Source organism: Anoplolepis gracilipes, chromosome 11 (genome assembly GCF_047496725.1).
Source record: "Anoplolepis gracilipes chromosome 11, ASM4749672v1, whole genome shotgun sequence".
Classification (NCBI taxonomy): domain Eukaryota; kingdom Metazoa; phylum Arthropoda; class Insecta; order Hymenoptera; family Formicidae; genus Anoplolepis; species Anoplolepis gracilipes.
The window spans coordinates 6,849,096-6,863,695 of record NC_132980.1 but is presented as its reverse complement, the minus strand read 5'-3'; the positions used below and the strand labels follow the sequence as shown (position 1 = coordinate 6,863,695).

General features: G+C 29.3%; 1 protein-coding gene across 1 annotated transcript in view; it reads right to left on the bottom strand.

Moving 5' to 3' along the window:
• Dnc (phosphodiesterase dunce) overlaps positions 1 to 14,600 on the bottom strand; it is a 324,716-nt gene that overhangs the window by 305,740 nt on the left and 4,376 nt on the right. The window contains exons 2-3 of the mRNA XM_072901819.1: positions 3,050 to 3,248; positions 2,115 to 2,229 (exon numbers count right to left, since the gene is read on the bottom strand). Of these exons, the coding sequence (XP_072757920.1) occupies positions 2,115 to 2,229; positions 3,050 to 3,248 (314 nt within the window). The remainder of the gene's footprint in view (positions 1 to 2,114; positions 2,230 to 3,049; positions 3,249 to 14,600) is intronic.

Here is a 14,600-nt window from a genome sequence, read left to right as displayed (position 1 = left end):
ATAAAAAAAAATTATTTAATCCAGAAATACACAACAGCATTCATAAAACAAATATGTCTATCGGGAATAAAATATAATTAAAATTATGATTCAAGATCTATAATGCAATGCACTAAAAAATTTAAAAAACAGATTATTTTTAATAATTTTATTAGTACTAAAGTTCATCATCAAAAAATATTTCAGTTAAAATGTAATATATGTTTTGTATTATTTTCTGTTTCTTATTTAAAAAAATAAAAAAGTATGTAAATAATGAATAGATTAAATATAATGAAGAGTGTCCCTTTTTAATTATATTATTATACCTTAACGTAGCAGAGTATTACAACAGTAGAAAAAACGTGCGATGTGTTACTAAATATAAAAAAATGATCAAATATTTGTGTTCTATACCATAAAAAAAAATTAATCTATTATTTTTTTATATCCATATAATTATATGGTATAGTAAAATTTAAGATTCATCGTTTATAACATTATATTATCTGCAACAGGTGTTCGAAAGCATCGTCAAAATCGACACTTTTTAATTACATGCTACGTGTTTTGTTTTTCCTTATTCTTTTCTTAAACATTGTTTCTTTGAGATTTTTAAATAACTGACAGATGGTTATTTTCACTCTACTCTAACAAAATGAGAGATAATGGCTTCTTTACTTTAATGCTTTAGTATGTGGTCAAAATAGAAAAAGATTACTCTCTTTTGTCAACACAGGAGTTCACATATATATAAGTGAATGTTAATTGCCAAATGCAAACATGTAAACTAATTTTCCAGTCGAGTAAACCGAAAAGATCATACGAGAATAATTATGAGTATCGACAAACGAAAACTGATGCAAGAATAACTCGTTTGGTACAAGGGAATATTGATTTGTGCGAATCGATGAAAAGCTACACGTGAAGCTTACAGTCGGTAACTGTCTGTCGCAATGCGAGATGAAACCATCTGTTAGGTTCTAAAAACACCCAATACGTCGGAAAGTTTCATATACTTGGAAAAATCAACCTGAATTACCGACTAACAAAATAACAGGGGCAACAATAAATGAAAATTCTGCAAAGAGATGTATATTTAAAGATTCATGATTACCTCTTTCCGGCATTTAAAACATTCAGAAACCATATAGAGTAATAGTACAGCTTGCACGAAATTACGATGATAAAAGAAAATAATATGGTGAATCAATAAAATGAAACAGCATTTGACAAGTAGTAAAAAATCCAGTTCAAAATTCGTAGATTATTTTTTTAATTTTTACATAAAAATATCCATAAAAGTTGAAGTTTTAAACATTTTATCAAATGTGCGCTAAAATGAAGCGCATTATTGGAATGATACGATAGCAAGATATGAAACGCGATACGATAAGAGAAACGCAAACAGCGTTTAATATGTATCATCTTACTCAGATGATACGCGACATATTTAAAACATTAACTTTCCTATGTATCTGCAATATATAGTCGACTCTTGTTAGTATTTTAATTATAGTTACCCGATCGTATTAGTCGAATTTTCAATAGATTTGCGTCCATTCGCATCCGTATGCGTGACAAAGGTCGCCTCCATAAACATGCAAATTTATGTTAACAGCGACATACAATCAAATTACCATGAGAATAACATACATATAGATCTATTTTCTAGTTGATTCGCGCATGGATTTGTAATCGGCAAGAAGACTTAATTATTCACGAGAATAAAGCCAGAAAAGCATGGCCGTATCACATATCGTCTATAGCATGTCACGTCATTAATTTTAACCGTATTTTTTAATCTTTCTGTGCAAAATAATTGTGAATCGTTAGACTTATGATTTTTGGCAATATTTTAATACTTTAAAAAACAATAAAGAATTTCATATTTCGTGCAAAAAAATTGTCTTGTAATTATATGTATAACTGTGTGTTTGTAATTATTGCAACTACAATTGGATCGCACCTGATTTTTAATTTATAATAAATATTTCATATCCAAAATATGCTTTTGTGCTCGGTTATTATTTACCACGCGCCCGATTCAATGCGACGGGGTTTACCGCAAGCAAAACACGTTATTACGGAAACAGAAATTGCAGGAAACAGCAGAGAGATTCTATTAGACTCACCTAAGTGCACGCCATTCCCCGTCAGTGGTTGTGGTTGGGGCGGATGTGCTTCTGTTCGGAAGACTCAGACGAGGGCCGATGCGCAATGTCATGGGTCGTCTTCTTCGCGTGTAATCTGAAATAATCGAATGCTGCAGAGAAATCTCCGAGAAGGCGATGTTATGCGCCTAGCGTTCCTACAGTGCACGCGTAATCTGCTTCCTCCCCGGGGGGGCAACATTGGGCCGCGCCTGGAAGCCAGGTGTTTGCAGAGGGAACATCGATTTAAAGGGATTACCGCTACATGGGATTGAATGGTGATGATGATAAATTTCTACCTCGTCACGTGTACGCAATACACAACCTATTCGATTTTTGTGAAAAATAAATGCGACTGTTTTTTAAGCGCCACATAATACCAATACAATTAAGCGCATCGTATTATTAAATGTAAAAGCAAAACTGAAATATTTCAATTTTAATCTTTTCTTCAAATAGATTAATGCTGTCATTTTTGTATCTTAATTAAAAATTAATTATAAATTGAAAAAGCTGTTTCCAATATCACAAGTGAATTAGTAAAAAGGACAAATTTTCGTATCTTATTGTATTACACTGTGCATTATTTTCCAGTAAAACTATAATTTAATTTTTAAAGAGATTTTTTTTCTTCGTTAATTTAATTTTTAAATATATAAAAACACAAGAGCAACTCCCCAAGCACATCCGAATAATGTATATGTAAAACATTTTACCCATGTTATTACAAATTTTTTAGAATATATTTCTCTATAAATATATTAATTAAATAGTAGCTAATATATGTATATATAAGTTTATTATTGTTTTTACGTTTCTCTCATCAATTTTGATAGCAAAAAATAAGTACGATAAAAAAAATATAGCTTTTATTTCATGCGCACGCTTTATGCAAAATAATAACTGAAAAATCTTACCATTCGCGGAACAAAGCGAATTCCGTCCGTGAAGGACGTGAGGCGATAAGTAGTGTGGGTGTGGATTTGTAGGAGTCGGCGGGGTAGTCCGACTCGGAGCCGAGGTGGTAGTCCAAGGCGGTGCTGCATCTTGTACGACATTTGTTTCTGTCGAGACAACGGGGCTCTCGTTGGTCACCCGCACTTCTATTCCCACAGACTGTCAACAAATATGAAAAATATTTACGTATTAGAAAAATAATAATATATATACATTATTTTCATTCGAATAAATTTCAAAGCTAATTTCGTCAAACTGTTTAACATTCGAGATTTAAACATTTTATTAATTCATCATTTAAATTACGAAAAGTAAACAAATTTAAATTTAAATAGCTAAAATAAAGTTTTATTTAATTATGTATAAGAGAAACTTTTTATATTATATATTTTAAATTGCTTTAAGATATAATGTCTCGAGAATTTATTTAAAAAGAAACATTGATTTATATTTATAACAGAAAGGAATAAAAAAAATTATATAATATGTCATACAATACGCTAAATATGTCATTAAAATTAATTCTTATATTATAGCCACATTGCTGAAAATCATAAATTTATTATAACTTACTAAAATTGATTTAAAATTTTATGGGTCATATGTGAATATATCAAACTTTATAACTACTATTATATTTTCTATCATAATATTACAAACTAAATTATGTCTAATTGACGTCACAAGCAGGCATCGCATCGTGTATGACTACGATGCTATAAAATATAATTATTTGGCATAAAGATTAATGTTTGTAATAAGATCGAAAAACATTTAATCGAATTACAAATATTACAATTTTGTTGAGTGACTCATAGTTAAATATCCATTGATAAATGCATAACTACCTATTGACCATTATTGATTGCTTTTGTAATGAAATCTATATATTTTCTTTTAAAAGAAAAATAAAGTTTTAAACTAAATACTTTTGCAAATATTTTATGCATTTGTCAAAACTGTACATATTAAGAACGCATGAGGTCGTATAATATAAAATTTCCACGACAAGCTAATGTCAAATGTTTGAACTATCGGCTTATTGTTAGAAAGATCTAGCAAAATGCTTTAATAAAATTAATTGAGTATTTATCGAGTTAATAATTTTTTTATAAATCGAGTTTAATTAGATATCAGATAGAATCAAAGATGTTTAACAAAATCAAAAAATTTGGAGTATCGTAAAAAATGACATCCTCATTATAAAACTAAGGATTAAATTGTATAGCAGTAACACAATGCGAAACAATATAATTAATAATTATATATGTGACAAAAAATAAATACTCCAACAAAATGCAACCAAAAATAAAAACTCTTTTTATTATTTGTTATATTAGTTCATCATAAATATAAGTGAGAGAATTTGACATCATTAATTGAATCAATAATATTACCTAGATAAAGTCGTTATATGAAAGTGTAATACAAACTGCACGTAGGAATAATTGGAAAGATGATTGTTGCATACCGGACTCCGTCGAACGGATTCCGAATAAATTGTTTAATTGATGAACAGCTCCATAGTCGTGGAAAAATGACTTCGTTATCGCAATCGCTTTTGGACTAACAAGGAGAGAATATCGCATTTGTAGTAGAGATTGAACTAATATGTACATGGAATTATAAAGATATAAAATGTGTTCTCGTTGTAACCATATGTTTCTCTCTGCTTCTCCAAAGTGACGCAAAATTCAATATAAGCTTAACATTCGTTCACATTTCAAATAGAATTAAAACTCACGTAAAGCTCTTATTGAATATACAATGAAATTGCAATATCGATATTTTCGTTATAATGAAATTTCATTCAATACCTAGTCCATTCAATGATCTTGTTGATTTTTTTAAGATAAAAAATAATAAAACTTAAATATTAAATAATCTAAATTTCAAGCTGCTTTTAAAAACATAATTTTATAGATTATTTAAAATAGTTTTAACAATATAAATTTAAAAATTTTACTTTAAAGCGTGTGATTAAAAATATTTAAAATTATATATACACACACACACACACACACAAACACACATATCAAAAATAAAAAAAATATGTTTACTTGAAAAACGGAGAAACGTGAACATAAAATAATATAAAAATTTCTGTTGGGATTTACTGTAACAATGCAATTTTCGTGTCAAGGTAACTTCTTGCGTATGTTGGCATTAATATCGCCACTGGCTGTGTGAACTTGTCGCAGACTTTGAACTTTTCGTTTAATGAAAAAGGTCCTTGTGCAAGGACATGGATATCGATTGAAAGAGAAAGAGAGAAGCGCCAATAATTCTACCATTAATTCCGGAACGTGATCCTTTTTTTCGACAGAGATAGTTCTTTTAAATGTCAATTATAGTCGTACAAAGATTGAAATATAATCTTGTTATATTCAATATATTGTATCAATCCTTTGTAAAGTATCTTTTTATAAAACCACAAGTAATTTTGGCCATTAAACAAAAAAAAATGGCTCGAGATAAACTGACATGCCAAGTTCACGCTACATCTCTTTGTCCTTCAATGATATTTTAGCATTTCTTGTCAGACTTTAAGCGCGTGAGGGTTCTCTAATATTTCTACAAAATATTCTACATATAAAAATTATTAAAATATTAATTAAATAAATTAGGTCGCCCGAGATGCAAGATATATATATATGGATAATATATGAATCCGATAGGTAGTATTAATAACTTTATTTTCGTTTTTTATAATTTTTTAATATTATAAAAATCGTACAAATGAAAAGTTTTGTGAAAACATCTTTGAAGATTATGGGTTTTAATGATTAATTTTACTTCAAAAAGGAAACTTTGAGCGCCATGATAGTAGTTTTTATCAAAATGTAATATCAATATTTTTAAAATCATTGGAAATGGGCAAAATAAATAAGTAAAAATTAATGTATAATTAACGTATAAGACGCCGAGCTACCGCTGTTTATATTTCGATTTTAAATGACATTTTAAATCATTTTTACGCATAGAATGTTTTCTCTGAAAATTGAAAGTAATTGTAAAATAATACGAAATCTCATTTAAAGTCGATAAAACTATCGAAATGTCCAACATCTCGATTCGATACGCCTTTGGCGTTTCGAGCGATCTAATTTTTTATTAAATAATTTTTTCTAATAACTTTTTGTAAAACTATTGTAGAATTCTCAAATAATTAAAATCTAATAAGAAATTATAAGATCGTCGGAAGATAAAATGAGGTATAGCATGATTTGTCCAAGGTATTTCTTTTTTGTTTAATGACAAGAACACTAATAATAAGACACTATTTGTTTAATCTATCGAAATATCTAGAGCTAAAAATAGAGTCAAGAATTCTTAACAATTAATAAATTTCTACAAAATGATATATCAGTTTTACACACATTCAAATCGAATTGGATGAAACATGCTATGCGATCACCGCGATAAAAAAAATTAATTTCATGAATAATACGTAATAAATTATCTAATGATTGTTCCAGCAAAGCCCGATGCCATCCCAGGCCTGCTTATCCTTCTAATACATCTTTGAAAGCTTACAAAACACTCGCGTTTAATTACGATCGCGAAAGTACTCATATATAATAATCGTGTAACATTTTGCATGACTCCTGATAATAATCCTCGGCGCGTATTTCGTTTTAATTGCGATGTAGAATAACGCGAAAAAAAATATTAATATTCATCGCACGAATAATTGGCAAATATTTAATATTTTCGAGTATTACATTATGCAGATATTTATTTTTATTCTTAGCACACTTTTGTACGTATAATGTAAGATAATCACGCGTCGTATTTAAATCACGAGTGTAAATATTATTTTATTATTTAAAGCGCGGATGAGTACATAAAAGTATAATTGATGAACAATAAATATCGATGGCTAAATTGCTGATTTTTTCAAATTCCTTTTTTTACTTGAGATTCGTTTATCGCATTGATTTGTCAAACATCCAACGAAATGTTACTCACGCATAATATTTCGAGCTTAAAATCGGCTATGTACATATTAATTAATAAATGATCGAGATGTCACGACTTTCTTGATCGCAAGTATTCGTATATGTGTATCAAAATGTTGGTGTGTGTTTTGTGTTTCCTATACTTTCGCAATAGTATTTCGATATACATATATTATGTCGTTTATTATACATGGAATCTTCTCGCTTAATTATCATCACACAAATGATAAAATTACAGTGTATAGTGTATTATATAAAAAAAATCGATTATTTTTTCACGGATTAACAAAATTCAACCGATAAAAAATGCGAGGAACATCCTCGTACGAATGCAATAAAAACGATGAAAAATTAGGGAGGAGCTCATTTGGACACAGCCAGTCATATGATGCGTAGGATAACCAGCACGATTAACCAATTAAATGGCATTATTTTAAATTCTCCTAGGAAAAAAGTCTTATTGTGAGGCACAAGAACCGAAGATAAGATAGCGAAACTTTTAGAACTATATATTATAGTTGAGCGTAGGAAAAATACGATACAAACGAAAGAATATCGTTATTTTCTTTTAATACGTTATTCTGTAATTTTTTTTTAATAAAAAAAATCGTCTTTCTATGTGTGATTGAAATACAAAATATAATTTAATGTAAAGCACTTTGATTATGTTTTATATATCAACTCGTCATATTCTCGCTACAATAATGTTTCTTATCTAAAAATCACTTTAGATGATAATTTGCGACAAAATTAGAAGTAGAATTTTATTTACAATTTTATGCGTCGCGTGTAATATAGAAAAAAATCATTAAAGGATTAAAAATAATACACACATGTATAAAATTATAAATAGAATTCTAACTTGAGTTTTATACCGAATTATATATGCATCAGAGAGAGAGTATATGGATAATTATAATTACCTTAATGTGCACACACTTTCTTTTTCTTTAGTTCTTTCTTTGTTCTCTTGCATATACGTGTAGCCTGATATATATATTATTTGTGTATGTGTGTGTATTATTTTTAATTATATAATGTTTTTTTTTTTTTTTCATATTACACGCGAGACATGAAATTATAAATAAAATTCTGTTTCGAATTTTCTTACGAATTATAGATCACCTAAAGTGACTTTTGGATAAAAGAAACATTATTGGACTTGACGAGAATAAAGACACTCAAAGAGCATCGTGTTCCGCATTTCAATTATATACTAGAGACAAAGAAAGCACATATTTTTTTGTAAAAAAGCGAGATAACATAACGCATTAAAAGAGGAGTGGTATTTTTTCGTCTGTGTGATATTTCCTGCGTTCAACTATAATACATAATTCTAGGAATTACTTAGTTCGTCGCTAAAACATTATTTTCTACATTTTTCATGTTTCCTCCAGGTTTTTTTTAGTAGAGACATGCTCGCCACCAGCAAGGAGTTCGACGAAATATTTCCTCTCTTTACTTTTTATTATCCGATCTAATCGGCTTATCGACGCATTCGACTTGGCGCTTCGCAAGCGTTGGATCGACTAATTAAAACAAAGACATCTTTATCCTGCTCTCTCGAGCTAAAACACTAAAGGCTTCCTCCAACGTCAGTTACTTTAAGCTCGATTTAAATTATATTTTCGTCTCTTTCAGATAAGTTTTGAAAAGGAAAAGAGCCCTTAATGTCAGTCTGTCAGTTTGAATAATCACTTTCAATTTTGCAATCCTTTTTAATTTCTAGAAAAAGTCCTATGTACAAAAATTATTAGAAACGTGTAAAAATGATTAAAATGCGTAAAAATTGTTAGCATAACAATTATAGCATAAGTACTGAGCTATCAAAATGGGACGCTGTTCGTTCGATAGTCCTGTCGATTTTAAATGAGATTTCGTGTTATTCTGCAATCACTTTTAATTTCTAGATAGAGTTACAGTATATGCGTAAAAATTATTTAGAATCTCATTTAAAATCAATAGCAATATCGAAATACCATTGTCATATAATTTTATCGGCGTCTTATAAGACGCTCTGGCGATCTATTATAATTTGTTTAATAAATATTCTAATAATTTTTCTGCATTAATTTTTGCTCATTTATTGTGCCCATTTTCAATGATTTTTAAAATATTGAAATCATTATATTGGCAAAAACTAATATCATAGGAACAATGTTTCTTTGTCGAGATAAAATTAATCATTAAAATAATCCATAATCTTCTAAGATGTTTCTACAAAACTTTACAGTGTCATTTTCACAATTTTTACAATATTAAAAAATTATAAAGTTATACTGCTTATCGGGTCCCTTATATTATGTCCAATCGCGAGATGAATTTCGATACATCATCTAAAACGCAACTTTCTTCTCGTGATTAATTCGCGTCTTTTTCCTTCGGGCTCAAATAAACGCACGAGCAACAGATGTTATTCGTTTATTTACCGACGCAAATATTTATCCGCGATGTAAAGTTGCTCTATTGCCTCACGCACCACAAACTGTAATTGCATATCGATCGAAGGGTCTCTCTTAGCTGTGCTTTCTTTTCTTAAACTAAGGTCTGTTCCTCGAGGTGAATCCCAATAACGGATTACTGCTGCCATTTGTTATTTATTCAGTCTATTGTTCAAACAGATTATCTTTGATCGCCACTGTTTTCTTTTTATGATCGAAGAAATTAATATTGCGATTTCATATCAAGCAAAAAATTTCAAAAAAAAAGAAATAAGAAAAAACTTAAAATCACGTTAAACGCGTATATATATATATATATATATATATATATATATATATATATATATATATATATATATAATGTATATTTTATAGATCAATCAACAATTCTGAAGTAACAATTGCGATGTGTAACATGTGTATGCAATATTTAAAATTGTCAACTAATAAATTTTATTTATAAACTTAAATTTTTTTTACATGTGTTTATTGTATTTATATATATTATATATATTATATTATATTGTATATTTGTTTACACAATTTTCTTAAAATTCATAATGATCATAATAATACTTTTAATATTCAGAAATGTCCATAATATTGCTTTAGTTACATTGTAAAACGATCTAAATTTGATTGAACTAGCACTTTACTTTGCTAACCTCGTGACGGCAACGAGATTCATCGCTTATTACGTGAAAATTTAACGGCAGAGTTCTTAATTTAGCGAAAAGATGTATCTCCAGTTAACAGTTTCTTAAAGAGATTTCAACGAAATGAGTCTCGAGAAGAAATTAACGAAGGGAAAGAGTTAAGCTTTTTTCCAAGCAAAGCTCTACAGAATGATGCATAATTTATTTGATCATCGATATTATTTATCACATATCGCAAGTGTAAACTGTCCTGTCTCACACTCATGATAGATACGAAAAAAACTGACGGTTTTTCCCTCGCATTGATAAATCAAGAAATATACCGCTATACAGCCTATAATATCTGAAGTTTCCAGTAGCCGATTATCGAGAGAAAAGTTTTAATCTCGATAAGATGAATATTTAAAGTCTTATAGGGAGAACAATTTTTGTCGGAAATCGATAATTTTGTTGAGAGTTCTGGGAGGGATGGGGCCCCCCCCCCCCCAAAGAGTTGTAACAATTATCCTTAATAACTAAAGCTCTAAAATTGATAATAAAAAAGTTATACCACCTTAAAGTTGAGGAAAAAAGAAATATCTACATATATATTAATACAGTAAAGAGAGAGAAGAGAGATTTAAATTGTTCATAAATTTAAATTAAACTTTATAATATACCTAAGTAAAAATTTTATATTGATTAAAAGAAAGAAAATTGAATAGACTGATAAGACGTGATTATACTTGCTGTATACACACACAAAAAATAGAAGATTATTATGTGCTCATATAAACAGTACGATTTCATAAACGCCGCTCGACAGCTGGCAAAACAACGAAATCTACAGGTGTTTGTGAAACATGTAACGAACTATCACTTGGTGTATTCAGCGGACACGTGCTCGGGCTTGTCTAAAAATCGATAAACTAGTAACATAGCTTATGCATATGTAATCATCCGTTATTTCCCGGTTGAGCAATAAAAATCGATCCCTCGTTATAAAGTTTTCTTCCTACTTCCAGAGCGTTTCTCTCTTTCTCTCTCACTTACTCTCTCCGCGCGCTCTTATCAAAAAATATCCAATGATTTCTCGATTGCGAATAGATTTACATAAAGCACATATTGTAAATATCTAAAATGACACTTGTTGATCGTAAATGCAGAAATTGGAAAATATATAAATTAAACGAAAAATGCAAGAATACCTTTGACCTTCTCATATTTAGCTATTTAGATGTAGCTACTTAACTAAATAAATGAAATACATAGCAACGTAATTTCTATTATATCAGACAAATAAAATACTGAAATACGAACGGATTCAGCTAAGACATGCATATGAGACTAAATAATTAACATTATCAAAATTATTAAACTAAATGATAAATATAAAATTTTAAATAATGTAAATTGAATTTAATTAAACATGCATTATAGAATTAAAAAAAAAGTATGTAACTGTAGTTATAATATTTATAAGTTACAGTACAAAATAACTTTCCAAATTTATTAATAAAATATTAGATATATAATTTTAAAATATTAAAATTAATACATACAAAAATAGATGTATAATATATCTGAGGTGAAAGATATATGCTAATCCTTCAAAGTTTTATCTGACAAAAGTGAAAATCATGTACGCTCGGCGTCAAGTATGTCTTAACACGAATTTGTACATATCATACTTTTATATTTTACATAATTATACATGAAAAATGCACATGTGTAAGCCGATATATGGATAAATTTGTACGCCAAGCGTACTTTATTTCACAGGTTCTTAAAAATCATCAATTTCAATCTGTAGAGAATAACATTTATCATCATCGAGTGAATCCAGTCACTAGCATGAAGCTTCAAGGGGATAAGCCAAGCTCCTGGTATTTTCACATGCACGAACACAAAAGCGAGGTACACGTAACCAATAAAGAAAAATCAAACTGTTGAGCCTGACGGAAAATTCGATATCAACGCGTGAGACATTGCATTAATGCGCAATTTATTGACAAGCGAGAACTATACGAGTCGGTTTCCAAATAAAAACATTATGTTGTATGTAATCTTATCTTACTGTACCTTGCTTTCTATCTTTTTCTTACTACTCATATTTATTCTTGATGATACATTTTTGAGAAATCCTATATAATCCTAATAGATAAATAAATGTATTTTCAAAAATCTAAATATATCAATTTAATCAAACATTTTGAAAAGTTAAAAAAATTAATATACATATATAATTTTTTTGTCCTCGCATCGAGATTAATCTTTTAAAATTCTTAAAAAAGCAAATTCTTGAACAGTTGAATAGATTAATATAAATTTTTTTGACATTTCAATTATTTTTCTCAAACTTTTAGAAAAATGAGATAAATCAATGTTATATATTTCCAATTTAAATTTCACCATTTTTATAAGATATATCCTTCTTACAGAAGATTAGCCACGTGTACGATTTCTTCTACAGACAATCCCCTATTGCAATATATAAAAAAACGCGCGTGAATAAGTAGTTCATCGTTAATTACATAAATGCTTTTCAGATTTTAAGAATCAAACAGTAAATTTTTCTGGTTTACTTTGGGAGAGAATATATGTCTAGTATGGCTTACAAGTACATCCCCGAAAGAAAGGATCAAATTACAGAGAAAGCTCCCCCCTCGATCTCTCAATTCTTTCTTCCTTTTTTCGCCAATAGTGGTCTCACAAGAATGAAACAAACATCCATCTCACATAAGTAGTTTTCTTTCAGAAACGCATGATCCGTTGTATGCGCTCTCTATCGGAAGATAAATTCTCGTCCCAGAAATACACCTGTAACTACATCCCGCATTATCGCTATATTCTTGTCAGCAGCGTCCTAACTTTTAATTAAATACATCATCTCGCTTATATATGCGAATTATCGTTGCGCGGAAAATCTTTCGACTCACTGCAACTGGGAGCGACCTTTGGCCTTCCGCTGTTGGAAACTCGATATCCCATAAAGAATCATCCTTCAAGCGACATGAGGAATGGTAACGATATACATAAAAAGAAATAATAATAAAAAGACGACACACCTCTGTACTCGCTAAGTTAGATATAGAGTAATAAAAAAATTCTAAAAAAAATATAAATTAAAATTATAAAAATAACAACGCGATAAAGTGATCAATAATTTGTCTAACATTTAACTCTCATCTGATATTCAACATTATATTTGAGATGTGGCGTTTAACACACGTTTAACAAAAGATGAGGTGCATCTTCGGCACGCAAACTTTTCACATTTACCGGAACTCCACGGAGCCCCGTCGAAACGAACTTCCTTTACTATTCATCGTGCAAATGCATTCTTCAAGATAGATCGGTAAGTGATGTAATAACTCATCAACGACACTGTCTATATCTACAGATAACATCTGCGCGCAACGTTGAATTACAAGATATTTTGACTATATATACGTTAGCTAAAGAATAATAAAAATCTATAAAAAAAAAAATTAAGTAAAGAGAGAGGTGAAGGAAAAGTAATGGAATGATCTCTCTGCTTTAAGAAACATTGCGAATTTACGGGAAAACTACTCAACTTCTCGACATGCTAACAATTAATTAAGCAATCCCTGTTTCACTGTGAATTTATCATGTCAACGTGAATCGAGCTGGTACAAATTAACGCAACAACAAGATGATTACAGCAACAATGACTTTCGAAAGCTTGAAACTTCTCGACAATAATTTGTGACGTGTCGAAAGCTACAGGTACGACAACTTTATTCATAATTCACGCTAGTTCATTGAAAAAAATACGACAAGCCCTTGTTTGTTTATAAAAGTGACGTAGTAATCGCATGAATTACAATAAACGCTTTAAAAAAAATTATTGCATCGAGGGTAAATATTTCAACATCATATATGCAATTTTTTTTTGTTACATGGATAAACGAGGGTTCATTGAGTTTAATAACAAATTTTTCTGAAGCAATTAAGTGAAAATACGAGATATGCAATATGTGTAATATAACAGCAAATAAACAGCGAGCTATCAAATAAAGCTTTATCTCTCGTAACAGAGGAATTCAGTATTATTTAGCACTTGAGAAAATTAATCTTCGTGACATTGAAACACCGGATTTCTATTTACTTCAATGGAAAATTATCTTTGTTGCAATGTTATCTCATTTCATACTAATTATAATTTATTTGCAGCGCTAACGAGTTGTGTGTGAGACGCCATCGAATTTATGACGTAGTCTGCGTCACACATTTGAGTATAGAATGTAAAAGAGGGTAAGATTATTTATATAATTTATCTTTTTTCTTCTAATTTCAATATAATACAACTGAAAATTGTCTTGACTTTCGTATCATTTTTTATTTTTTCTTTTTCTGAAATTTTCTAAATATTATGAATATACACATTATCCAATTTTCTTTTTATCTAAAGTCAATTTCAACTTATCATATCCAAACCGTCCAAACTTT